The sequence below is a fragment of the Corvus hawaiiensis genome, chromosome 16 (assembly GCF_020740725.1).
Source record: "Corvus hawaiiensis isolate bCorHaw1 chromosome 16, bCorHaw1.pri.cur, whole genome shotgun sequence".
NCBI classification, from domain to species: domain Eukaryota; kingdom Metazoa; phylum Chordata; class Aves; order Passeriformes; family Corvidae; genus Corvus; species Corvus hawaiiensis.
Window position 1 is genome coordinate 1,583,396 of NC_063228.1, and position 24,166 is coordinate 1,607,561.

The window sequence follows — 24,166 nt, forward strand, 5'->3', positions numbered from 1 at the left end:
AAGAGGGTTGTTTTAGGGTAAATTGGAGAGCAATCAGTTGCAATCCTGTTGCAGACCTTGTTCAGAAAGAATAGTTTTATATCTTGATCTGTTTGCCATGGCATACCCACCTTTCTAAAGAAGAGCAGTTTTATTAATAATAAAGCCATTGTTTAAGCAAAATTGACAATCTTTTAAGAACCCTTGAGAACTGATCCCAGTAAAATGAGGAATTAAATGGGATTCAGAAGAGAGGTTGCACATAAAGAGCCATGGATGCTGAATTCTTTACTTTTATTTTTTTATTCAGCTCTGTGTTCACTTGAGATGATTCATTCTTCCAGTGAGCTCCTTCCAGGAAGGATTCCCCACAATCCTCAGAATGTTTCTCTGTCTCTGTACTATTAAAGTTCTTTCTCTGTTATTACAGCTTCCTTTTGACTGAAATCCTCTTTGATTCCTCCTGAAGGATCCTTTCAAAAAAAGGAAATGCAAAAGGAAAATTGCTGATTACAGATGTTCACAAAGACAATTGCTCCAGTAATTCTTAAAAAAAAAAAAAAAACAAACCAAAAACATTTTAAGATTAGTTGAAACGCAGGGTCTCATCTTTTCAACCAAGGAACTTGAGGTCTTGTTAATGAGGTCAGAAATAGTGCAGCTGTTGCTAAAGTGTGCTTTTCAAACCTTTTCACCTTTATGGCAGAGCTTACATGAAGCTTTGTGTGAAGATTTAATAAGAACTTAGAATACCATGTGTGCTGGTGGGCTCAAGGCCGTCTTTCTTTGGCAATGTCAAAAGAAACTGCCCTATTTATCTTGTTTGTGTGTTTGTGAATGCCCTGAGGTGAGGATGAAGAATTACTTCAGCAGGGGAGTTCATATCAAGCACTGTACTGCAAATGTCCTAATACTGCAATGTTCTGGGAAAATTTGGTGGGTGTCAGGTAAGGGTGGAAAAAGTGAACAGATGAGAAAATGTCAATTACTAACCCCTTTTGCTACACAGAGCATGTTTTTGAGTGGTATTTTCTAAGCTGACTTTTTTACTTATTCTTTAATGTGAAATAAAGCATGAAGAAGAGACAACAGAATATACACAGCTCAAATTTTGCATGTAAAAGACTGTGTGTAGAACTCAACAGATCTGCTTGAAACACAGCACTGAGGAACATGCAAGAGGCAGCCATCAAGCGTAGGCTTTGGGTACTGGAAAGCAGAATTGTGCAATGACTGGGGAAAGGCAGATGTCTGATCCTGCTCTGCAGCCGTCTGTGTCCCAGTACAAGTTTAGTCATCTCTCTCCATCAGTAACAACATATTTAACCACTGACTGCAGGAAAAAATCAAAGCCTCTGGTGGAAATAAGTCTGAAAACTCAAAACTGTTTCTCCACCCACAGGCAGTTTTCCTGCTAGCTGAAAAGAGTGTTAATAACTACTGCTAGCCGGTGGTTCCACTTCATTTCTGGGCAGGAAGAGCCCAGGATCCTTATCCTGGATGGACAGTGTCTCCATTTACGGGTCAGGATTTTTTCTGCTGCTCGTAGTTCTCTGTGTGGAGATCCCATTGTTCACTTACCATGTGTATTTTTGCAGTGAAGTGTCTGTGATTAAATAACAGGCAGATGTGGGACAGCAAACACTTCTCTGGTCTGATTTACAGTGGAGAAGAAAGGGTCGAGGAACTGGGCAAGAATCACAACCAGATAGCTCAGAGAAGGGACATCATCTGCTCTCAGCTGTGTCCTTGTTTTACAGCAAAGAGAAGCTGCACTGAATGCAGCAGAACGAGGTGGGCAATGGGCATTTGAACCACTCCAGCTACAGCTGACACTTAGCTGGGGCTTTGCTTTTTCCAGCTAAAATGGTGAGCAAGTGTTGCTCACACCTGTCAGGGTGCCGGCTCCTTTCTGCCGAGCGCTGCTTTCTGCCAGTGTTGGTGCAGTGACTCAGCTGTAGCACGAGCACTGGGAGAAGAGGGCTTTGTGTGACAAAAACAAGGATGTGAGTGGGTGTGTGCCTGCCAGGCTGTGGTACACGACTGCAGCTGCTGTGGGGATGGAACCAGCTACAGACCAGTAAGGACCACCCCAGCACTGCCACAAGCAGGGGCCCAGGACTGTGGCTGTGCTGCAGCCGGTCCAGGAATGTCTCCACAAGCTGGGAACATGCCTGGATTGCACAGCAGATCTGGCAGTGTCTGGATAAAATACCTACGTTCTCTCCTGGTTCTGCTTTCGTCTTGCCTTTTTCTTCTAAGAATTCAGAAAATGCTTCCAATGTATATTCCCCAGTATAGGCCACTTCCTGAAAAAGATTTAAAGTTAAGTATGTAACGGTACACAACATTTTGGAAATAATGGCAAAATCGGGTGGAGGATTCTTTAGACTGACCAAACTCTAGACTTTTGTGCGCAGTTTACAAAGCAAGGGCAGAGGCACAGCAGGTTCCAGCATCACCTGAAACTTGAGTGTAAAGAAGAAATAGATGTCTAAGAAGGAAAGGATTTGTATAAAAATTATAACCGTTATTTTGTGGTACCAGCTTGGGATCCTGCCAACTACTGACATCAGTGGGGGTTTTTGTGTTTAACAATAAGCATTGGCAAGATATTCTGAAGAGCAGAGTCTTTTAAGTGTCCAGCCGTGCTATTCAAAGCTGTCTAAACCTTTCGATGGAAATTCAGATTCTGGAATAGTTTTGAATACATTGTCCAGCTGTTGCACAGCTTGAAAGAACAGGATGAATATGAGCAGTGACATTAATTTTCTTATACTTCACCTTAAGTTGGGGATTTACTGAGGATTTTCTTCTGAGGAAGTTCAATGAAAGAAGTTTCAGTTTAGAACTTTAAAATTTTCTGAGTGGATCTAGGCGCCATATTGTGTTTTAAAGATTCCTCTCCAAAAATCCTTTGCTCTCTGGAAGTATAAAAGGGTTTTGCACAAGTTTTTTAGCAAAAAGTTGTAGGAGATCATGAACATGACATTGGGAACTATCTGCTGTTATCTGAGTGTGTTTGGAAATAGGTGGATGCCTATTCTCATTTGGGTTAAGCTCACTCCCACTCAGACCAATAATGCTGGTTACTCTTACACCTGATTTGAGTTCAAAGGACTGTAAACAAAACAACTCCAGACTGGTGAGTTCACTAAAATTGTACACTTTTCGTATATTAGAAGTTTGGTATTTCCATTCCATTTTAATGAAAATGTGGCAGCTTTGAAACTACTTTTTTTATGGTTTCTATGTTTGTAAGTTTAAGTTTCTTGAGAAAGATTATTTTATTTCTCCAGTGGCAATTAACATTCTCAGATGAGTCTTGATTTTTATTGGCTCTGATGATGGCTGGGACAGCAGCTTCTCAGAGCCTGAAGACCTGTAAAGCCAGACCTGTAAAGCTGATTGCTGCACTGGTTACTGGGGATGTGTGTCAACACTTCTCACTACAGTAATCAGTGCATAAGAGTACGTAGATGTTCTTTTTCTCACTTAACCCATAGAAGCAGACAAGTCAAGTAAAAGACAAAATCTCTGCATTTCAGGGAAGTAGTGCAAAAACATGGTGCGCAAAGAAGGACTTGAGATTTCAAACACTCTTTAATCCCAGAGAGTTTTTTAAGTATGAAACAATCCCTTAATAGTTAATGGAAATCTTTTACTAGTTTGGGGCTTTTTTGTTTGTTTATTTGGTTTTTTTGCAAACTGACATTTATTAAGAGCATTTAATGGGTTTCTGCTCTTCTGCTTGAAGACTAAACGCTCTGTGAGTGTGCAGGACTGCAGTCCAATTCATCAGAAGTTGTGCATGCACATCCAAGAGGAAAATCTCTCAAAGATTAAATGAGGACATGGGTAAATGCCTTAGAATTTAATTTAAGTTTAGTACTAAGCAGAAAAATGAAAAGCTTAGTAATGCCTTAATTATAGCGGTATCTTAATTTTTTTTTACTTCAGAGATATTTTCTTTTTAATTAGATAATGTACATAGATGGAGAATGTCGCTATTTAATATTTTTCTTTGCTTTGACTTTCAGCAGCCTTTTCCAATTATTGTGTAAATAGCTGATTCATTAGGTAGCATCTTGCAAAAATCATTGGTCTTGACAACAAATATTTATTCCCAGTGGAGGCTGGGATACCATAATGGAGTAAAATTACTGGCTTAAATGTACAGAAGAAAGGTTTTGATTTGGGTTTTGTGAAAATATAGAGGAAAATAACAAGAACAGTATTAACACTTTAGAGACAATTGTCATACATGCTCTGGAAACAACTAGCACAAATGGTTCTTTGACAGAACATCTCTTTGAAGTAAAAAAGCACTGCAGTCATTAGGAGGTATCTGTGAATTCACTCCAAGCTGAGACTGTTGCTAGAACCCAACAGGCAGATTGGAGATTGTTGAACAGCAGAATGTGAGGCCCTAGGGACTTGTAGCCCAAGTCAGTAAATGCTACCTGAGCTCTTGCCACAGGATGAGACAATAGAAGGGCTTCTCCTCTACTTCAGGTTCAATGTCTACTCAGAGGCCAGTGCTGAGCAGAAAAGGACCAAATCTTTCTTAGCTAAGGGACCCCTTTCTCCCTGTGAGACCTGTGCACGTGTGCAAGCACAGACCCCTGCCTTGGTGGGCAGCTGTGCCCCCACAATGTCCCCCAACAGCTTCTCACCTGGTAATCCGAGCCAGCAGGAAAGAGAGTGAAGAACGGGTAGCGAGCCAGCGCCACGGCCAGGATGTCGTTTGCTGTGACATCGATCTTCGCAATCATTACGTCCTTGCGACTTTGGTATTGCTCTCCCAGCTTCTCCCAGATCAGCAGGAGTTTTCTGCACTCATGGGACCAAGGGGCATCTGCAAATTTAAAAGTAAAATTAGAAGGACAGAGAAGAGCAGAAGAGCATGTGGTGGTGCAATCGCAGGGACCTATTTAGCCCTTTAGGTTAACAGGGTTTGGGGTTTCATTTGTTGTCACTCTCTGCTAGAAACCATTTGCCCCTCATGAATTTCACATCTCCATGTAGTGATAACTAGTTATTCACTAGCACTTTTCTGATAGCAGTGCTGCCTTAGCTCTCTTTAGCCTCCTATGACTGTAGCCAGCACACAGCACTTGGACAGCTTTGCTGGAGAGGTGTGCCAGATAACCAGTGTTGAGCTTTTGACAGGGTACCCTTCCTTCTCGGACCAGGGTAAGAGAGCAGAGGAGGCTGCTGTTCTGCTGAGTTCTTTATTTCATAGTCTCACAGCTTTCTTGAAGGCAGAGTTCAAAGGGGGTTACATGATAAAGGCAAGCAGCAACAGCAAACAGCAGGCAAAATCCGCTTCTTCTGTGTATTCTATATGCTTCATATACTCTATATGCTCCATATACTCTATATGCTCTATACTCTGTATGCTCTATACACTATACACTGTATACTATACACTATACACTCTATATTTTTTCTTACAGAAGTGTAGATTATATTTGTTAGTTGACCAATAAGATTAACACACGATTCTAGTTTTTCTTTCCTTAACCTATCCTGGTCTAATTCTAACAGTCGTAAGCCTTACACCAGTGTTACACAGGTTTTACACAGATTTGTGTATGCAGTTTCTATCAGTTGTTATTGTTTATGTGAACACTCTATCTAAAAAATGTGAACAGTGTAATTCTATCTATATTTTGTCTAAAGTAAAGATTTCTGTGAAAAGGTAACACTGCTGCAGCAAGAACTGTGTTTAAGGTCTCTGCTGCAGCTTTTTAATGTTTAAGGCACTTAGCATATATTTCTACTAAAAGTTAAAAAATCTGTATTTCTATTTCACTTTGGTGTGACTTCACGTACCTCAGCTTGTCCAAAGGTTTTAATTCAGTCCCTGTGCTTTGGCTTCCCTCTGGGCCTGAGTCCAGAGGAGTTTTCACTCCAACAAACCAGTGCAACCCCAGTAAGTCTCCATCATTTCGTGTTGTCCAAAGTGTACAAAATACTTCCTGCACACTAAAATTAACTGTGTTCATAAACCATGCTATGCTGGCTCTAGAAAGAGGAGTCTGAGTTATGGTGCTGTTTTGACTCTGAGCACTGCACTGATGCAGGTTACCAGAAAGGCAAACGGCTGAGAGCCCAGCATCCCCTTAAATAGCTCACAACACAGTTGCAGCCCTTCAGCAGGAGAGCAGTGCTCACACTTGGTTTATACAGAACTAAAATTTCAGGAGTGCTTTACTGAATACAGTACATTCCCTTTTCCAGCCTCTCATTTCCAGAGGACTTGGTTCAATTCTTGCTTAGATCATTCAGTTTGTTCATGATACTGAAATGTAAAAATTACTCATGTGAGTGACACAGCTGCAGCCAGCAAGGAGGGTGGCAGGAATGTACTACCCTTATGAATTTCTGGAATTCAGGACAGTAGAGCTAGTTGTCTGTATTTCTGTTAATGCTGCATGTTTGCTTTACTGAAGTAATTAAGGCTCAACCGAATCCCTGCTGGCTGGTACAAGGATAGGGCAGAGGTTTCTTCCTGGAAAGAGTCCTGTAAGGAAGCCACTTCCCTTGCAGACAGAGGAGGAAAAAAGGATTTCCTAAATCAATTTCCTGAACCACAATTCCTATCTGGGATTTAATCCTGGAGTATTATTACCAGACAATCTCACTGAACTCTCCCTCTGCCCTTGGAAGACAACACATTTCCATCGTACACCATGAGGTTCCAGTGTTGTGCTGTCTTTCAACAGGGAGATTTGATATGGCCTTGGCAAATATTTACTGAAGGGATCCAGTGCTACTCAGTGCAACACTAAGTCAGCAAAGGTATCACAGCCTTTCCATAGATATGACACAAATTTTTCTTCAATTCTTTCCACAAACAATAAAAATTAATCGAGCTCAGATTCTGTAAAGTGTAAAGATTAGTTTGGTATATAGGCATGAGCTTTCTTTTTTTCCTTCCAATTGACCAGCTTTTAAGCTTTTAAAGCAGCTTAAAACCTGAATTTAATCACAACACTTACAAAACATAACAAACACAGTCATGGTCTTATTGAAGATGATACTGTTGAAATTCTTCCCAACAAGCACTTTGACAGGCATCTTGTCCCAGTCTTCTGGAATTTCTTCACTAGAAAGATGTTGCTGGGCAGAAACAGAAACATTGCTGTGAAAGTGCAGGGAGCATTGAGGAACTGTACTCCGGCTCAAGTTAATGTGAGACTGATGGGACATTACCTAATGTGCTCTGTTACTGTCTGATAACTCTTTTATATCATTACATCCTGGTCAGCCATCACATGGTTCCACCTTCTCTCCCTTCAGCAGGAGCTGGGAGCTCACAGCCCTGGGTAGCTGGTGCTCAGAATTACTTGTCCCTCTGTTGAATACAGACTCTGTAGCAGACTGTCTGAAAATGATCCTTTGGAACACATTTGTATTCCTCTCCTGAATTCTTGTTGCCCAGTGTTCAGGAGTTGGACTAGTGGAAAGTTTATGTATTGTGGGCTCTCAGAAGTGATATAAAACACACCAGAAAGTGTGCATTGCTGCTTAAATCTCTGCCTCCACCACCAGTCACAGTCCCCATATGACTCCTACAATTTACAGTGCAGTAGCTGGGAATTTCTCTTCTCTAACACCACGGCACAGCAGCAGAAAGGCACACATGGCCCATGGCAGCTGTCCTTGGTGGGACTGTGCCACTCAAGCAGATCTTGGTAAGAAAGAGGCCACATCCCCACTGCTCCCATCCTTCTGCTCCCCTCCGGCCCTGAATACAGGATCTACCTGCTCAAGTTTCTTAAATTCTGCCTGCTCTCAGACTGACTGCTTTATCTTTTCTCCCTGTAAATCATCCAGAGGAGCACTGAATAAGCAAAATGTTTTAATGTATTTTCCACAGGAGTGTGATGATGCCTCATTATGGCAACAAATGCTGTATTTACCATTGGGAATGATCCCCCTGGGAAATCCACTTTGCTAAACTCACATAAAACAAATACCAAATCTTAATCCCCTCTGAAACTGTCAATTTTCTATTTACTGGATTTTTTTATAACCTTAAAATCTCTTGCAATCGTTGTTTGCATCTCTCCCAGCAAAGGGAGGGAAATATCTCCATTATAGTATTGGAAAGATTGACGCACAGGGAGTTTTTAAAGCACTGGAGTACAACAGCTGGCATCAGTTAAAATACTGGGCCATAAATTATCAATCCAGTATTTACACTGGAGGACTGGGAAACTTTGTAGTCCACCTCAGTTGTTAAATACAGAGGAATGCTCTGTCAACAGGCGTGGATGGATGCATTAGGGTGACAGTAGAATAACAAACCCATGATCCCAACAGGACGCTGTTCTAATTCAAAAAGGGGGTGCTTTGTCAATTTGTTATGTTTCAGCTGGTGTAGTAGAGAGGTGTCCCATTAGCAATGGACATACCTTTGCTTTTCCACTTAGGTAGCTCTGGCAAAATGCTTTTAGGCTCTCCACAGTCACCTCATCTGCGGGCATTTTGTACTTGGCATCACTGGTCAGATTTAGGATTCTCACAGCAGGAACATCGATGTCCCTGACGCGAAAATACTCAAAAATCCGTCCATTCCTTGCTTCGTTGGTATCCACCAAAACAAACAATATCTGATGATAAAGAGAGAATCATGCATCTGGTTGAGCCTTCCAGCTTTGGTTTTGCCATTTTGGAGAAATGGACTACGGAGCTTGGCAGTGAAGTAGGATCTAACCCTTAATTCAAGGAACTGTGTAGAACCATTTTTGGTCTCAGACCAAAACCCAGCAGCTCTGTGGCCTTTATTACACCTTGATCCTAGCTAATAACAAATGCTAAAGCAGCCAAAAGTACTGAAGATTTTCTCTCTGTCCTTCCAGAGTGGTTTGCTGCCACGTCTTTTAGTAACACTTCTAATTTACCCCTCAAAGTGCTTATTGCTCTTCTTCGTAAATCTTAACAGAAGAGCTGAAACACCTGCAATCCGTATGTATTTACCAATAGGTGATATTTTATCACAAGATGACTTACTATTCTTCAGTGTCTCATGTACCTGGAGCAGGAGCAGCACCGTGGGAAACCGAAATACTTGTGTGTATGACTGCCTGTAACTGTCTCTATACATGCAAACACGTGGCTGCAGGCAAGGCTATGCACATGACTTGCAGCATTCCTCAGGTTTTGTAGCTGGCTCCAGCCCTTGGTTCAGGCAACACTCTGAGATCCTCATGGTATTTCCTGGTAGTGCCAGAAGTTGCCAGAACCTTGCTAAAACTCCCTTTGGTTGGAAGTTGCTCCCAGAAAGTCATATTTGTAAAACCAGAAAGAGGTTTATTTGGAGCAGCTGGAATTAGTGCTCCTCTTCGCGGTCTTTGTGTTTTAAAGAATCGTTTCCAAGTGTAGTTTATCTTTCAGCTTGTCCTTAACAAATTCAAACACTAGTTACTGAAACTGTTTTTAAATTGTTTGGTGGACTTAGAAGAGGGACTGACAGCAGTGTACTTTTACCAGTCATGTTGCTGGGTGGTTTTCCACTGATCTTTTGGCATTCCTATTTGCAAATCTGGATTCAGTGTTACAAACCTTTCCTCTGAATTCTACAGCAGCAGACTTGTAGTTTTCATAAATCTCATTGAATGTCTCCGAGTTTGTTGGGGTGAACAGCAGGATGTGATTTTCAACAGGGACATCGAAAATCTTCACAGATGTCTGGGAAACAAAAGACTCAACATCTGTTCCACTCTTTGTAAGCAGAACAGTGAATCAGAGGCTCAGCATATCAGTATCCCTAGGTTCTGCTATTGCAGATTTTACTTTTTAAGACTCAGTTCCCAATCATTTCCATAACCATCGGATTTTGTTTCACTGTTTTAAAGTAGATAAAGTAAGAAGAATCAGCAGCTGCTGAGTGGTTTTTTCAGTTCCAGGAAAAACCTCGTGATTATTCACAGGTTTTTACAGTCAGAAGGGGCTGTGATCTTCTAGTCTGATATCCTGTGTAACACACACAGAAGAATTAGTGTAAAAGTTGGAAAAAGTAAAAGTTGGTGTTACCCAGGGAGGCCCAGCTGGGTCCCACCCCACTTTTTTGCTGCAGAAGCAGCCTTAGGCCTTGGTGTTGGCTCCATAGGAGGGAGGTGTTTGCATGCTCAGAGTTCACTGTTCCACCAGCCACTCCTCATCTCCTCCAGGAAACAGCATCTTGCCAGAGGGAAGCATCATTTGGCCTGGGCTGGACCAAGAGCTGCGTGTTGGGTTCTGCTGGTGTTTCTAGATGTGTTTAAGGATGGCCTTGCCTAACAAGCAAAGCCTCAGTCCCTAAGGTGCAGAATAGCTCCCTTGGTCTTTTTCTGCATGGATTTCTGTCTTTCTCCTGTAGTTTTTGTTAATGCAGAGAAATGCACATACCTCGATATTATATTCAGTGACCAAATCCAAGGTAAAGGTTTTGATTAGCCTCGTTAGACCCAGTTTGTTCTGTCTTCCATCTTCAAGCACTTCATTATGCACAGGTTTTCCCTGGACAAATAGTGAAGTTTGTGAGGTTGGTGGCCTTATCAACTATAGGAGCAAAATGACAGGCTTTAAAAGTGAGGGTTTTATGATCCTCAGCAGCTGAAGTTCTGTAACTTGTAAAATGAATGTCACAGCTAGATTGCAGAACAAGATTATAGCTAAAATTCAAGGTACAGCTGACAGTTTTAATTTGTTCAGTAATCTTAACATACTGAAAGATCTTTCCCACCTCTATACACACTATCTGTGAGATGTGCTCGCTCAGGAAATCATTGGTCTGACTACTTCCTAGTCTAAATACTGCTGCTACCCTGTGTAGTTTTAGGTTTGTTGTTGGCCACTTCTTCTGTTGTGGACTAGAAGAAGATTCCTGGTCAAAATCAACACACAAGAAAAGAGGTGAATGTCTGCAAATCTTACTGAACGTGGCAGCAAAGGTTGATTAGAATGCAGGTTGGAAAGTAAAGCTATTATATCCAAATATTTAAGCATAAATTAGGAGTCTGGATGTAGGCAGGCAGGCTGAAAATATCACTTGTCTAAAGGTTGCTGGTTTTGCCTCCTACTTGTCTCTCTTGTCTGTAAATGCATTATTTTTTGTGTGTTAAGCTGTTTGAATTACCACCAGGAAATTATTTAACCTGAAAATTTCCCAAACTGCATTTCCATAGCCCACAGCTGTCACAGCACCTTGCCTGCTAGACTTTTGTACTCCTACCTTCTTAAACACAACAAGAGAGTTCCTTTGGACGCCGTAGTTAGCACAGACGTCCTCACTGGCTGTCATCCCAAAAGGCATCTCTGGCACATCTCTTGCTGTCTCACAGAAAACTTCCACACTGTCATTGTGAAGTTCCTAGTCCCAGAAAGAGTATTTATTAAGACTGTGCCCTACATCCTGCTAAGATGTGCAGGAGTTAGAGCTCCAGGTGAAGCAGGCCCCTAAAGGCTTGTGAAGCAAAGAGCAGAGTGTAATTGTAAAGTGGGTATTGCTTGCCAGGATTACCTCTAAGGGGAGATCCTGGGAGTGCTGTGACACATCTGCTGTGCTCCCCTTTCCAGCTTGTGTTGGCTGGCCTGGGTCAGCAGGGATGGTGTGGGGTCCCCTGTGTCCTCCCTGCCCTCCCCTGGCACTGCCACTCTGCAAAGCCTTCTGCAGACAGGAGGGATCGTGCCACCAGCTGCTCGCCCTGCACAGCCGGCAGGAGGTGAGGGATTACACAAGAGAGGAGCTGACTGACACCTTTGGGGCTTTGGACTGAGTGCTCCTCAAGGCAGGGACCTTGACTCCTGCATCTACCAAATAGTCACTGTGCTGTCCACCCTCAAAATAAGAGCAAATTAGCAGGATGAAGGGCAACAGCACTTCCAGATTTGATTTAATCAGACAATTATTTCATGCTAGATGAATAGTAATTTATATGCTGAGACCTTCCAACACATCCTGGCACTCATATTTGTGAGCAATCTGTGAGTAATAGAAGGCCAAATACGGTTCTTTATTTGCTTGGACACTGTTTTGTTGGCTTCCACCCATTAAATTTCTGACATGCCCTAGCTCATGCTCATCTGTTGTCATTTCAGCCGCCGAGCGAAATCAGTGTCCAGTGAAACACATCTGCAGGCAGTACCTGCTATCAGCGTGGTTCAGGGAACTCTCTGGCATCTCTGTCATAGAAAGAGCTTCTCAATTTCTCCCAGCACTGGAACACTGCCTTCCTCCCTGAACGGCTGCAAGCAGATTGCTGCAAAGCAAGGTTCTGGGCACTGAGCACTTTCACAGTTTGTCCTGTTAATGTTGTATGTGCTCACCGGCTCCGTTACCATGGGGCATTTTGGTAATGAATCCTGTTTTCCACATCCACAAAACTTGGACTATGTACTGCAGCCAGCACATTTGGGATATTATCAGTTCAGGTGTGAGTCCAGACATTGTGCTTTTAACTGGGCAGAGAGATACCAGAATAAAAATCTGTTTCGTTAGAGAAAATCCTTGATTGAATTTCCAGATATGAAAGATTTCAAGGACACAATTGAAAAGCAGGAAAAAGCTGTTCCTGTTTTACTGACTCTGACAGCATATCTTGACTATTGTTCACTAGCATTCGTCCCAAATCCTAAGAACCTTATTCTGCTCTGAAAAGTGGCAGAATTTGCTTGAGAAAGGACTACATGTGTTGGATCATTTACAGTGGTAATATTTTATGACTTTTTGGCCTTCTTCACACTGGCCAAACTTGGGATGGTTTAGCAGAAGCCCTTTCTCTGAGGCTGCAGGAGACACTGCTGTGACCAACCAGGGCTGTGCAAGCACTGCTGAAGGATCGTGCTCTCAGGAGCTGTTCTCAGGGTCTCTGTGCCCAGCTACTGATTAAGGAAATGTGCTGTGGTGTAAGATTTTCTTGTATCTGCCTGGGCCGCTTGTCTGGAAGTGTGAAAAAACAGATAGAGGCAGATAATGGTTTTTTAAAAGTAGAGAAAACTGAGAGTCTGGTTTTTTCTGGTGAGTTCTAGTTTGGATGTGTGGGATTTGGTGGTGATAGCAAGAAGTATATCCCAAATTTGGAACAGAAACCAGCCTTTTGAGCTTTCCAGATAATTACCCTAAAGAAGCCAATCACTGCCAAATCATCAGCTTTTATGATGGCTTCAGCCTGATCAGTAGAGTTGATTAAAACAGTGCTAGGTCCTGTTCTTCTTTTCACCCATGTAATAAAGGTTGAGGCTTTTCTGACTCCTGTGGAAGGAAAAGAGAGTTAAAATGAAAGTCAAAAGGAATGACAGAAATTTCTGTGCAATCAGGACAAAGGCAGTGGAGGTGCAGAGGGATGCTGAATACAAATGGACTTGGACTTCTTAGGACTGAGGTCAAAGCTGGTTCAGAGGGGGCTTGAGATATCCAAATTCAACCTCAGGTTCTAGTCACCATTTAAACTACTGTGACTCCAGAAGACCAACAGTGGATCAGTACAGTGTTTTCTGAGACCTCTGCAAATGGTTTTGAGTCCAGTTAAATGATTAATCACACCTGGAGAATAGAGATGAGGAAATTCAGGCAGAAAACCTGTCCTGCAAGATTTCATGTGTCCCAAAATCACAGTGAGCCATAAAGTGCTATCGACCTGAGGTTTAATCCAGAATGACTTCAAACCAGTTGCAGATTTTATTGAACTGTTTGTTCAATTATATTAGGTGTCAAAATTGTTCCTTTGGTGCTGCAGGAGGGATCTGATAGGCACAGAGACATGTTAAAATTCCTCTGTGGGGCTATAGCATCACTTCAGTTTAGACATAAGAAACAAAGCTGAAGTGTAAAAGTTGTCATTTAGTTCTGGATTGTTCCATCTTTTGGTTTCCAAATTACTACTACCAGTTTTACTGAGATTATAGTCAGTGTGTTTATTTGGTAAATTCTCCTAAGCTTTCAGGAGTTTTAGAATATTGAGTCTCTTTTAAAATTATGCTCTTAAACTATGATGTTTTCAGAGGAATTTGAGGTACAAAATTGAGGTTTAGGCGATTAAAATCTCGGCCCTTTCATCTCTGTATGACAGACAGCCTTCTTGGATCAGAGTAAAGGTTAATTAAAATCATACATGAAAGAGAAGAAGTTAAGTGCTAGAGTCAAAATGTATAGTACAAGTGGATTATCAGAGATGCAAGTCCTGGCACTGTGCATTTTAGCAGAATGACAAGATCAAAATTGAGTCAGACCATTTCACTGCCATCAGTTTTGCAGCAGACAGCACTGCAAATAGTTTAAAATACCATTTCTTTAAAGTGAAGCAGGCAGACATCTGCTCTGGAGTGTAGAGGCTGCAGAACAAAGCACAGAGCAGTATCTAGTGGCCACAGAGTGCTTGACTTCTGCTGTCTAAATGCAGAATGGAGGTCTTGTCACTTATGTCAGTGCTATAGCCCCTAAACCTACTTTCCATTTGATTAATCTTTCTATTGAGTTCCTTTAATCAGCCTGTGTACTGGCCAAATTCTGACCATGCAGTCGTAAATGATGATTTACAAAGCCTAGATTTGGCTTTCATGTTATGTCCATTGCCAGGGCAACCATTCAAAAATTCCATCTTCCCTAAAGAGTTGAATTAATTTATTGATTTAAGCAAGGTCTGCAGTTTCTTTTGTATGTACCAAGTCCTGTGTGAGAAGCCACTGGGTGGCCAGTGCACATTTCCAGTTGCCAATGCTCAGTGGTTTAAAAGTCAAACATGCTACGTGAGGTTTTACTCAGTGTTGCACATAAGCATTTACCAGTGAACAAAATGTAATTTAAGCCATTATTGGTGGTACATGTATTCCAAACCACTGGTGCTATCTGCCTGCTACAAAGCACAGAGCAGCAGCCGGTTTCCTAATTCCTGCATCTTGCTGGAAAGCGTGCCTGAAGCAGCAGCTCTGCTGGAGGGCAGCTATGTGTGTGCTGTTGCAATACTCTGTACTCACTGGCTCACACCAGAAAATCTGCCACCTTTACCAGTTTAAGAGAGGTTTTCTTGTCAGTGCTGTAGATTTAATCAGAGACTGAAGGTAAGGGCTTTTGCTTTCAGGTGACAGCACCTCTGATAAAAGTTCAGTACGGCATGTCACGCTGTCAGTGGCATTTGTGCAGAGGCTGCTGTTTGCACAAGTCTGGATGGTGGGAACTTGGTAAGAAATTCAATAGTGAGGAGGAGCAAGTTGCTAAAAATACTGAAGATCAGGTTTCAGCAGGAGCCACAGGGGGCTCAGCAGTTAAAGATATCTTAGCACTTGGTTGTGTACAGGCTCAGGAGGCAAACTCTGGGTTCCTTTTTTTTATTGTTGTATTAAACTTGTGACTCACCTGTATGTGCTCAGAGTATGCTAACAGATTGCAAGTCATGCAATTTTTATCACCTCTGTAAAAGTTCATTTTATGAAAAAAACCCTTTCTTGTATACACTGTAAGTGAACGAAAACATCTCGTAAGACCTGGGTTTCTGGGATTGCTAAAGTCTGCTGTTGTCTTTGCTTAGTATCTTTCTGTAAAATACTTCAAATTATTCCATGTTTTATTCTAAGCCACATATGAGCTCCCTCTGATGGCTAAATAGCAAAATTATTTTCCTTAGCTTAGGAAGCCTACCTGTATGCTAAGGACCCTGTGAATTCCCAATTCATTGTCAGATGTAGTGTTGCTCCAGCCTGCTTCTGTAGGCACGCTGCCCGTGGGAATTGCAGTGGACCAGAAGAGTAATGGAGCAGTTTTGGGACCCAGTTCTTGTTTGGCATAACTCATTAATGTTTACTGTAGTAATTAGGAGTGAGTTGTCTTGTTGGGGCAATTCTGTACTCGGTGGAATAACACCAGTAATTAATTTGGCTGTGTGAACTTAATAGAGAAGATATTCAGTTACACCCTTGGAAGATGAATTGAGATTCAAGTTCCTGTATTGGTACAGAGGCAATTGCATATTTAAAACCGTGGGCAAAACCAGCTCTCCACCTTGTGTATTTTTTATCTGAGCATCTGTATTTTTCTTCTCAGCAGTGTAATAGATAGGTACATCCTGTCATTACTATCATTATCTTATCAGTGCATGAGACAGTTTACCTTTGCAGTCTGTGGGATCTTCCCTGCTGCCATTCACAAAAAATTTCACAGTAGGAAAGGCTTGAATATTAAATTCTTTTCTCAAGTCATGTTGGTGTGTCACATCCATTTTGCCAAACTGGATTCTTGGAGCTTCTTTTTTAAGCTGCCGTGCAGCCTCAGCAAATTCTTCAGACAAATTCTGAGATGATTGAGATAAAGTAACATCTGGAAAAGGCCAATTGAGAGCAAATGGGTTACATAAGCCACAGCATGAAGCTTTCAGTGGAGGTTGTTGTGTCAAGTGGTAGCTGGAGGGTTTGAATAAGGTCTTCTATGACTCAGAAATAAATGAGAGATTATATTTACTTCTTTATATTGATGCTGGTTTTTCACCACTCCATATGATCTTGAACCAGTCACGATGAACAACCAGCAACATTACAATAGTCTTCTGTTGGGAAAGTACAATGAGCAATTAAAAAGTGGCTTGGCTGACAATGCTGGGCATGAGTTAGAGAGGTGAAGGATAGAGTTAAGTATTGCTCACATTAGGACTCTTTGATAAGATCCCATTTTTGTAAGCACTTCACTGAGGCAAACTTTTGTAATGCAGAAAGTACTTTTCCAGAAAAGATACTGAGGAGGGAGAGAGAGGAGCAGAGCTGGTGTTTTAAAGGCTGGCAGTGTGTTCCTGTGTGCTGTGCTGGGTGCCAGCCCTTCTCCAGCTCCAACGGCAGCTGTGTGCTTGGTGCAAGGAGAGCGGCCACCCCAGGCTGGGCCCTGGAGCTGTAAAGTTGTATTAACATGAAAAAAAGGACAAGAGAAGGAACCTAGGCACACAAACTGCTCTGCATTCAAAGTCAGGTAAGAGATAAAGGCCTGGAGCTTTACAGTTTTGCAACTTGGGTTGAAAAAAAACCCCAAATTTTGGTTGAAATTGAGATACCCTGTCTTGTTAAATTTCTTTTATTATAAAGAACAAAACCTTTTTCTTTAGATTATGCACATAAAATTTTTTGTTTCTTCGATATATTTTGCAAATGGGAACAGATGAAAAACATGCAGTTAAATTTGGTTTCATAAAATGGTGTTTGTTCTTTTGTGTGTGTACGAGTGGCTTTGTGTATACACGTGTTCAGATATACAATTGCACAAGCACACGCACATATGCACCAAAGCACAACTCTAACCAAACAAATGTCTTTTGTTCTTTCACTAAATTACAGAAGCCCTTCTCTACAGCATACCTGGTGATTGCACAATGTGGTTATAACCAAAAAAATAAATGGACATTTCTGTAGGAGTTCTAATAAATGAAAGATAACTCCATAATCTAACTCAGTGCTGAGTTACATGCCTTGCATTATTCACTGTTATCCTTGCTCTGATTCCCAGCCATCAATCATTTTCTTCCACCTTACTGTTACAGCAAGTGTGAAGATTAGCATCAAATAATGCTATTTTCTCAGAATATTAAAGTGATAGGCCCTTCCACATTCAGTGACATACAAACCCATTTTGGAGAGGCTCATAGAACCCCTGCACTGGAACAGCTGCTCCAGCTGCTAATTTGCCAAGGGTTCCTGTTAGTACAACAAAACTCAGTGTCTGCTCAGGGGATAACCAGATACCATGTGATGAAGAGAAGGTGCTTTTCTAAATAAAGTAAATGAGCCTTAAGACAGCAGTCCAAATCCGAATTGTGTTCTAACTGCCTGTAAAATCAGTGTTTCATCAAATAAATTTATTATGATTTTTCAAAGAAATTTTACCCAAACTTTAATTTCCTATTTCCAATGTATAACAATATTCTTATGAACCTTTCCCTCAACAGGATTGTAATGTGTTATCTCCTAGCACCAAAGAAAGAAAGAAAGAAAGAAAGAAAGAAAAAGAAAGAAACCAAGATGTCTCCAGTTGTACCTCAAGATGCTCTAGAGGCAACTGCAGCAAACCAGCAATGCTGAGCCATCAATGTAAGAAATTGCATGCCTACCCTATAAAATTGCATGTCTACCCTATGCTGCTTCTAGGGACACTGTGTGTTGAGCCTTTATGAACTATTTTTGCTTAAACTGATTGCAAAGGTGGACTATTCAATAAGACATGGAGTATTTGCGATGCAGTTTGAGAGTGCTGATACACAGTGACTGCAGGTGGCAGGGCTAGCCCAGAACAATGGCTGGGCTTGCCAAGAGGAAGGGTGTATGGCTCTGGACAGAGTGCAGTTGGAGTAAGGAGCAGGAAACCCCACAGCAAATCAGGATCCAGCAGCTTTCAGCTAATTCCAAGTCAGTGTTTCACACCAGAGGCAATTTCAGTATAATGATTTTTCTCCTAATAACCTAAGGTTGCACAGCTGTTTTACCACAGCTGGGAAAGTGGAGGCTTAAATGCTTTTTGCACAGTGAAATGGGAAGGAGCAGAAGAAACTGTTGGTGAAGCCCAGACACAGAAGCTGAAGTTTCACAAATAAAAAAGAAATACTGGTCTCAGACACAAGATATCTGGGTAGATTGCCTGGGTAGAAGAGGGTGTAGGATCCATTTTTCTCTGAAATATTTCAATTCCAAACAGATGTTTTAAGAATCATCCCTTATCACTGAATGACCTGGGTAGTCAGAGTTGCAGGTAACTAGGAATGTAAGTAGCATGCTTAGATAATGAGAGTTGGCAGAGTTAGTGGCTCCATGCCACTACATGACTCCATTCTGTAAAAAGTAATCTGCAGTCAGAGACCAGGAGAACTTTAAGTACCATTCACCTGCTAACTGTGAGACACAAGTTCAGTGAGTGAACAGGCTTCTTCATCACACAGATAAAAACTGTCTCCTTGACTACCCAGAAATCATGTGGAAACATCCATCATGCACCTTTCCCCTGCTTTCCTGAGTGATTAGACTCCTCTTCAGCTCTCCATCAATTCCTTTTCATTCCACTCATTCTCTGTTTGCCTCCCAGGTGCTTTATTTTTCAAGTTGTTTGAGTGTTGCAGGAAATCATCGCTCCTTTTATTTGGAGCCTTTTCTTGAGGTTTGTTTCGTTTCCTCTGGTTTAGATTTTTATTGACACCGATCACTCCAGGCAGTGGGATGAGGAAGCAGCTGCTGGGGCTAATGTGGCATCACAGGCTCCAGACTCAAGGAGCATCATCAGGGTACAAGAGCAGACAGGGATAAGAGGCAAGAGAGCTGGTGACAAGGTCACCAGGGAAGGCATGTGTGGGTGGTGGGACACCTGTGCAAACCAGTGTGCTGTGCCACATCTGCCAGAAGCAAGAGGCCCTTCAAAGGCTGCCAGCTCAAGAACAGCATCGTATTAACATGGGAGAATGTTTCCATTATCTGTAGTTTTAGCTGTGTTGTAAATAAAAACAAGGAGAAATTAAGGGTTGGAAAATTAAAAGTGGGAAGAGAACCAGAAATCCTGTATTTTGACTCTTATCTCTTCAGTACATCAACAACCTGAGTAAGCTGCTGTTTCTTTTTCACGGTGCAGTTTACTGAGCTAAAATACATTGAAATGTGGACAGATAAATGTTTTGCTGACACATTAATGTGTTTAATGACCCTAAAGTATTCTTGAAGTGGGTATACATGGAAGCACAACAAGTTACTTTTCCTTTAGCTAATTGCTGGTGGCCTCCGATCTCACTCTGCTGTCTACATCGATGGTTTAGGGATGGCTGCAGTCATTGTGAATGTGTCTGTTCTCCTGCCACGTACAATTTCCTGGCTGTTAGTTTCTGACATGGTCACAAAACCATTTCAGCAGTCCCATTTCTCATCTTCTGTGCAGGCAGCTTTTGCAGTTGCACTACAGATATATAATCTTCTCTGTAGAAGAGTCTGGAGATGAAGGATAGATTCATGTTTAACTTATCAGAGTGGAAGGATGTTAATCTTGCTGCAGTTGCAAGCTTGCTTGTGTAACCTTGAATTCTCTCATTCTTTTCTAGAGTGAGATATGGCCATAACCTCCTGTGCTGACCTCTCTACTTTTTAACTGAGGTTTGTAGTTCATTTGAGCTCTTCTGCTATGCAAACATCAGGGTTTATTCTAAGCTTGGGTTATTCAAAGCATTCACTGAAATAGGCAGGTTGAGAGACACCTACATGAGGGACCCATGCTAGTCAGTAATTCTGCAGCTGGTAACTGCAATTTTTTTTCCAATAATATCACCTTCAGCTTTCGTGCCTTAGAAAGGAGATGTTTGTCTTCAAGAGTAACCCTCATCTTGCCTATTAAATGTCATTATCTCAGCATAGGCTGTCAGTCACAGGTTGCAGGAACACTGTGCCTGACCCAGTGGCTCACTAGATGTACAAATGTTCTGCTAGAGAAGGTAAACTTCACCTTTTCACAAATGAGAGCGTGCTTAGCACACAAAGCAGCAGCACAAGGTCTGCACCACTCATGTGCTTGTCCTTAGGCTATCCCCATGTTTATCTAGGAACTGGAAACTTTTCAGTGCAAAGAACAGCAGCAAGCATTCTCAGAAGCCTGTGGAATACAGCATTCACTGGGGCCTGTGTCTTTTCCTGAGCTCTCCTGATAAGTTGGAGGAAATGGTGTTAGCCTGTGCTTTGAAAGCAGTGTTTTTAACATTCCTGTGCATGAGTGTACAAAGTTGATTCTCTCTGTGATAGGCATATTTGTTAGAGTGCTTGAGACCTTTTATGGTGTTTGTTTGCTTTTCCCTGCAGTGGAAGTCAACACAGGGACTCATATTCAGGCAGTGTGTAGTGTAAACAGTGAAACTCTCCCATGCAGGCAGCACTGATCTAAGGTCTGCCTTCTGCTGGCAACAAGTGCTCTGAATTCCCTGTGCTCATAAGCATTTGTGTGGAATTTAGATCAGTTTAACATGGATAGGGACATGCCACAGCCTGCAGCAGAAGAGCACTTTCAAGTGAGTGCTGAGATGGGGTGCTCCTAGCGTGTGCAGGGCACACAGCTCAGCTGGGCAGGGCTCACACATTGCTGGGTGATGCTTGCATCCTTTTCAGACATGTCTTGTGGCACAAAACAGCTGGGATGGGGGAGGAAGAGGATTTCCAGGTCAATGCTTGGTTTCCCCACTGGGTACTTGCCCTGTGAACTTTGCCCAGCTCCAGAGGGATCTGTACACTGCCTGGCCGAAAGTCAGCATGTATTTATAGTAACCCTTCCTGAAGGAAGGCAGACCTGGGACTCTGGGAGGGTGGAACTGACAGGTATTAAAAGGACTTGGGCGTCACTGGGCAGAAGACATCAAAGCAGACCTCACCTGACAACTATTGTGGGACTGGTAAGTAAATAATGTTATGCAACAGGGAAAGCATTGGGGCTTTCTTAGAACTGATAGGTGGTCCAAGGCACAGTCTTGAATCAAAGTTTGTAGCTCAAACATTTCTGGTGTCGGTACAGCACCAGAAGAAGTCCCACCTTCTGGGAAGCCTGGGATTCCTTCCCACTCCCTATGTCTCTGTGATTGCTGATGAGTAAGGAGGAAAAAGATCTCAGGTCCTGCATTCATTCTGAATGTCAGAAGCTAATTCCTGGCAGCCCCACAGATTTCCTGAGTGATCTGGGCAATATTGTTTTCTCTCACATTATCTTAGTTTCTTTAATAGTTCCTTGTTAACACAGGTTGTTCATTTAGATAGAATTTTAAAGAGTGGGATATAAAAGATTAGGGCTTTATAGCTTTTGTGTGCCAGTCCCATCTTTAGTCTCCTTATGCTGTGGCAATGAAATTATTACAGCAAATGATTCAGCTCATTCAGCATTGTGGAGTCAGGTTTCCCACACCCCAGGGCAGTGCCTCACTGCAGGATAGTTTTTCACTGCCCCAGAGGCTGTTCAGTGGCATGTCTCCAAAGGGAGCTATAGAGACTGAGGTCAGTGATTTCCAGATCATGTATCTGTGCTGTGGAGCTCATCACTCTTGGGAGTGATTCCAAAACTCTTTCTGGGGACTGTAGATGCCGTTATGGTTTGTGGGGGAAAGGCAGTCCATGAGTTTTCAGTAAGCCCTTCAGATAGACTTGTTGGCCTTTGATCCAAACCAGCAAGCGATGAGGATCACTGGAGCAAGGTGTGTTTGGGGAGCAGAGCTTCATCTCTGCATTTTGGAAGATGCAGTGGGGAATGGAAGAGTGTGTCTGTCCTTCCCTTCTGGAGAAGCCAGTGGTGAGGGTGGTGGGATGTCAGAGAGGTCCAAGACTCTGCTCTGGAGAAGGGGGAAGAAAGCCTGATTTAGACTCCCACATCCTTTGAGTGCCCCAGTCCCTGGGCTACTGTATTCTGAACAACTCTTTCTCCATCTCCTCTCTCTTTATGAATTCTTTCACATCTGTTTTCCGTTCATATTTGGTTTGCAATCCTGAGGTGTGTTGCAATATCTCACTGTTGATAATCTCTTCCAGTACTAAGAAGGTTTGGCTACAAACTCTGCTCTGGCCTGGCCATTTAGATCCTGTGCTTTGAAACAGCTCTTACAAAGCTGAGAATACAGAATGACCAAGGTTTTTCTGATAAACTATTTTTTCACCAAAATTATGCATCTTCAGAGAGATAAAACCGTTCACAACTGCGGACTGAATGTGGCAAATAGCTTTAAATCCTCCACAATTAGTAAATAAAATCTTCCCAAAGTTCAAAACTTTCAGAAGTATTTAAAAATTTTAAACAATATGTTTCAAATAATTTTCTTATGTGATTATTCTGAAAGTTTAAAAATACTTGAAGTTTTATAACATTGTTTCAGGATTAATGAAGTGTTTGGTATGATCCAAACATATTTTTAGTTTCAGGAGTCTGTTAGTGTATTTTGGGTCTTGTTGTTGGAAAAATACAAGTATTTTCATTTCAGCTTGACCTACAGTACATCATAATCATTATTATTACTATTATTATTAATAATATTATTATTATCTTTGTCATCTATGTCTTTATTATATTCTTTATTTAGGTTATTATCACTTTTTATTTATTGCCATAATATTATATTGTATGTGTTGTTATATTTTCATATTATTATAATTAAAGATATTATATTATATTATATTATATTATATTAGCCTTATGCAGATCAAAGGGTTTCTGCTACCAGCAAGCTGCTGGCCAGTGCAGATCCCTGTTTGTGGCATGGGAAATTATGCAGCATCTGAACTTTTAGATGGGTAACATCACAAGAATCCACCTCTTGGCTTTTGCCCTTGTGATGTACTTGTAGGCCAGACCTGACAACAAAGTTAGTTACTCAAAAACCCCACCAGTTTTCTCCCCAGGAGGAATAAACGTGAACCTAAAACAAGGACCACAAACCTGCCTCTACCTAACCAAGTGCTCATTTCAGGGAAAAAGAACAATATAATGCAATTACAGACATCAAAATGTTGTAGAAAGACAATCCCTAAAACCCAAAGACTCCCAGAGGAGAGATGCCATCCAAAAAATCTCATACAAAGTGCTGATGAAAATGTAAGAAGGAGAAAAGCACTCTCTGGTTAATTTTTGTTTGGTTGGGGGTTTTTTTAATATGTTTTACCCATCACTGCTGTGAAACACATACTTGCAAAACCAGGCAGTGAAAGCAAAGAATGCCAGCTCATCACTGTCTTATGTCTTAAGTAGCAGACTGGTGTTTAACTGCCCCAAAAAAGAATAAACTTTTGTAGTTACAATCAGAAATAGATACATGGAGGAAACCAAAACAAACAAGGACTGCTGGGGGGCAAAGGAATGGTAAAACAAGCCCTCCTGAGTGTCCCAACATCAGTCATTCTCTGCAGAGCCACCAGGGTAAGAGAGTGGAAATTGATACTCACAGAACTTCACCAGGAGGTATTTGGTTTCCTTCAATGCTCTGTCAAAGTTGCTCGATTTCAGCAAGAGGACATGGTTCTCCTTTTTTATTTTGGGGAGCTTGGCTTTCTTCAGCTTTGCTTCATTTGGGCTTATGCTGTCTGCTGCCAGGAAGCCTGTGAGAAACAACAAGAGAAGAAGGAAAAAAGGATGTGTCTTCATCTTGTCCTGCCTTTACCCAGATACTGAGAAAGAAAGAAGCAAAGGAGCATTAAGCAGTAGGGTTTGCTGCTCAAATGTCTGCAGCTGTATCAGCCA

The 24,166-nt window shown here is 41.8% G+C and overlaps 2 protein-coding genes across 6 annotated transcripts in view; one reads left to right on the forward strand and one right to left on the reverse strand.

The window, feature by feature from the left end:
* Window positions 1-259: 259 nt before the first annotated feature.
* On the reverse strand, window positions 260-24,157 carry PDILT (protein disulfide isomerase like, testis expressed). Of its 2 annotated transcripts, XM_048321130.1 has the most exons (11): window positions 23,872-24,157; window positions 16,076-16,282; window positions 13,092-13,225; window positions 11,207-11,344; window positions 10,381-10,491; window positions 9,556-9,681; window positions 8,406-8,603; window positions 6,987-7,107; window positions 4,656-4,837; window positions 2,199-2,288; window positions 260-452 (listed from the first exon to the last, which is right to left on the reverse strand). In XM_048321130.1, the coding sequence occupies exons 1-11, from the start codon at window positions 24,068-24,070 to the stop codon at window positions 384-386; spliced, it is 1,575 nt and encodes a 524-aa protein (XP_048177087.1). In that variant the 5' UTR covers window positions 24,071-24,157; the 3' UTR covers window positions 260-383. The 2 variants fall into 2 exon arrangements, with proteins under 2 accessions (XP_048177087.1, XP_048177088.1); XM_048321131.1 differs by lacking the exon at window positions 9,556-9,681.
* The window catches only part of LOC125334342 (acyl-coenzyme A synthetase ACSM4, mitochondrial-like), a 29,782-nt gene continuing 23,534 nt past the window's right edge, over window positions 17,919-24,166 (forward strand). For 2 of the 4 annotated variants that reach the window (XM_048321122.1, XM_048321123.1), the window contains exon 1: window positions 21,180-21,347. The gene's annotated coding sequence lies outside the window, so the exon portion shown is untranslated. Of the gene's footprint in view, window positions 18,034-21,177; window positions 21,348-24,166 lie in introns of those variants that run through there. The other 2 variants (XM_048321124.1, XM_048321127.1) reach the window with 2 other exon arrangements.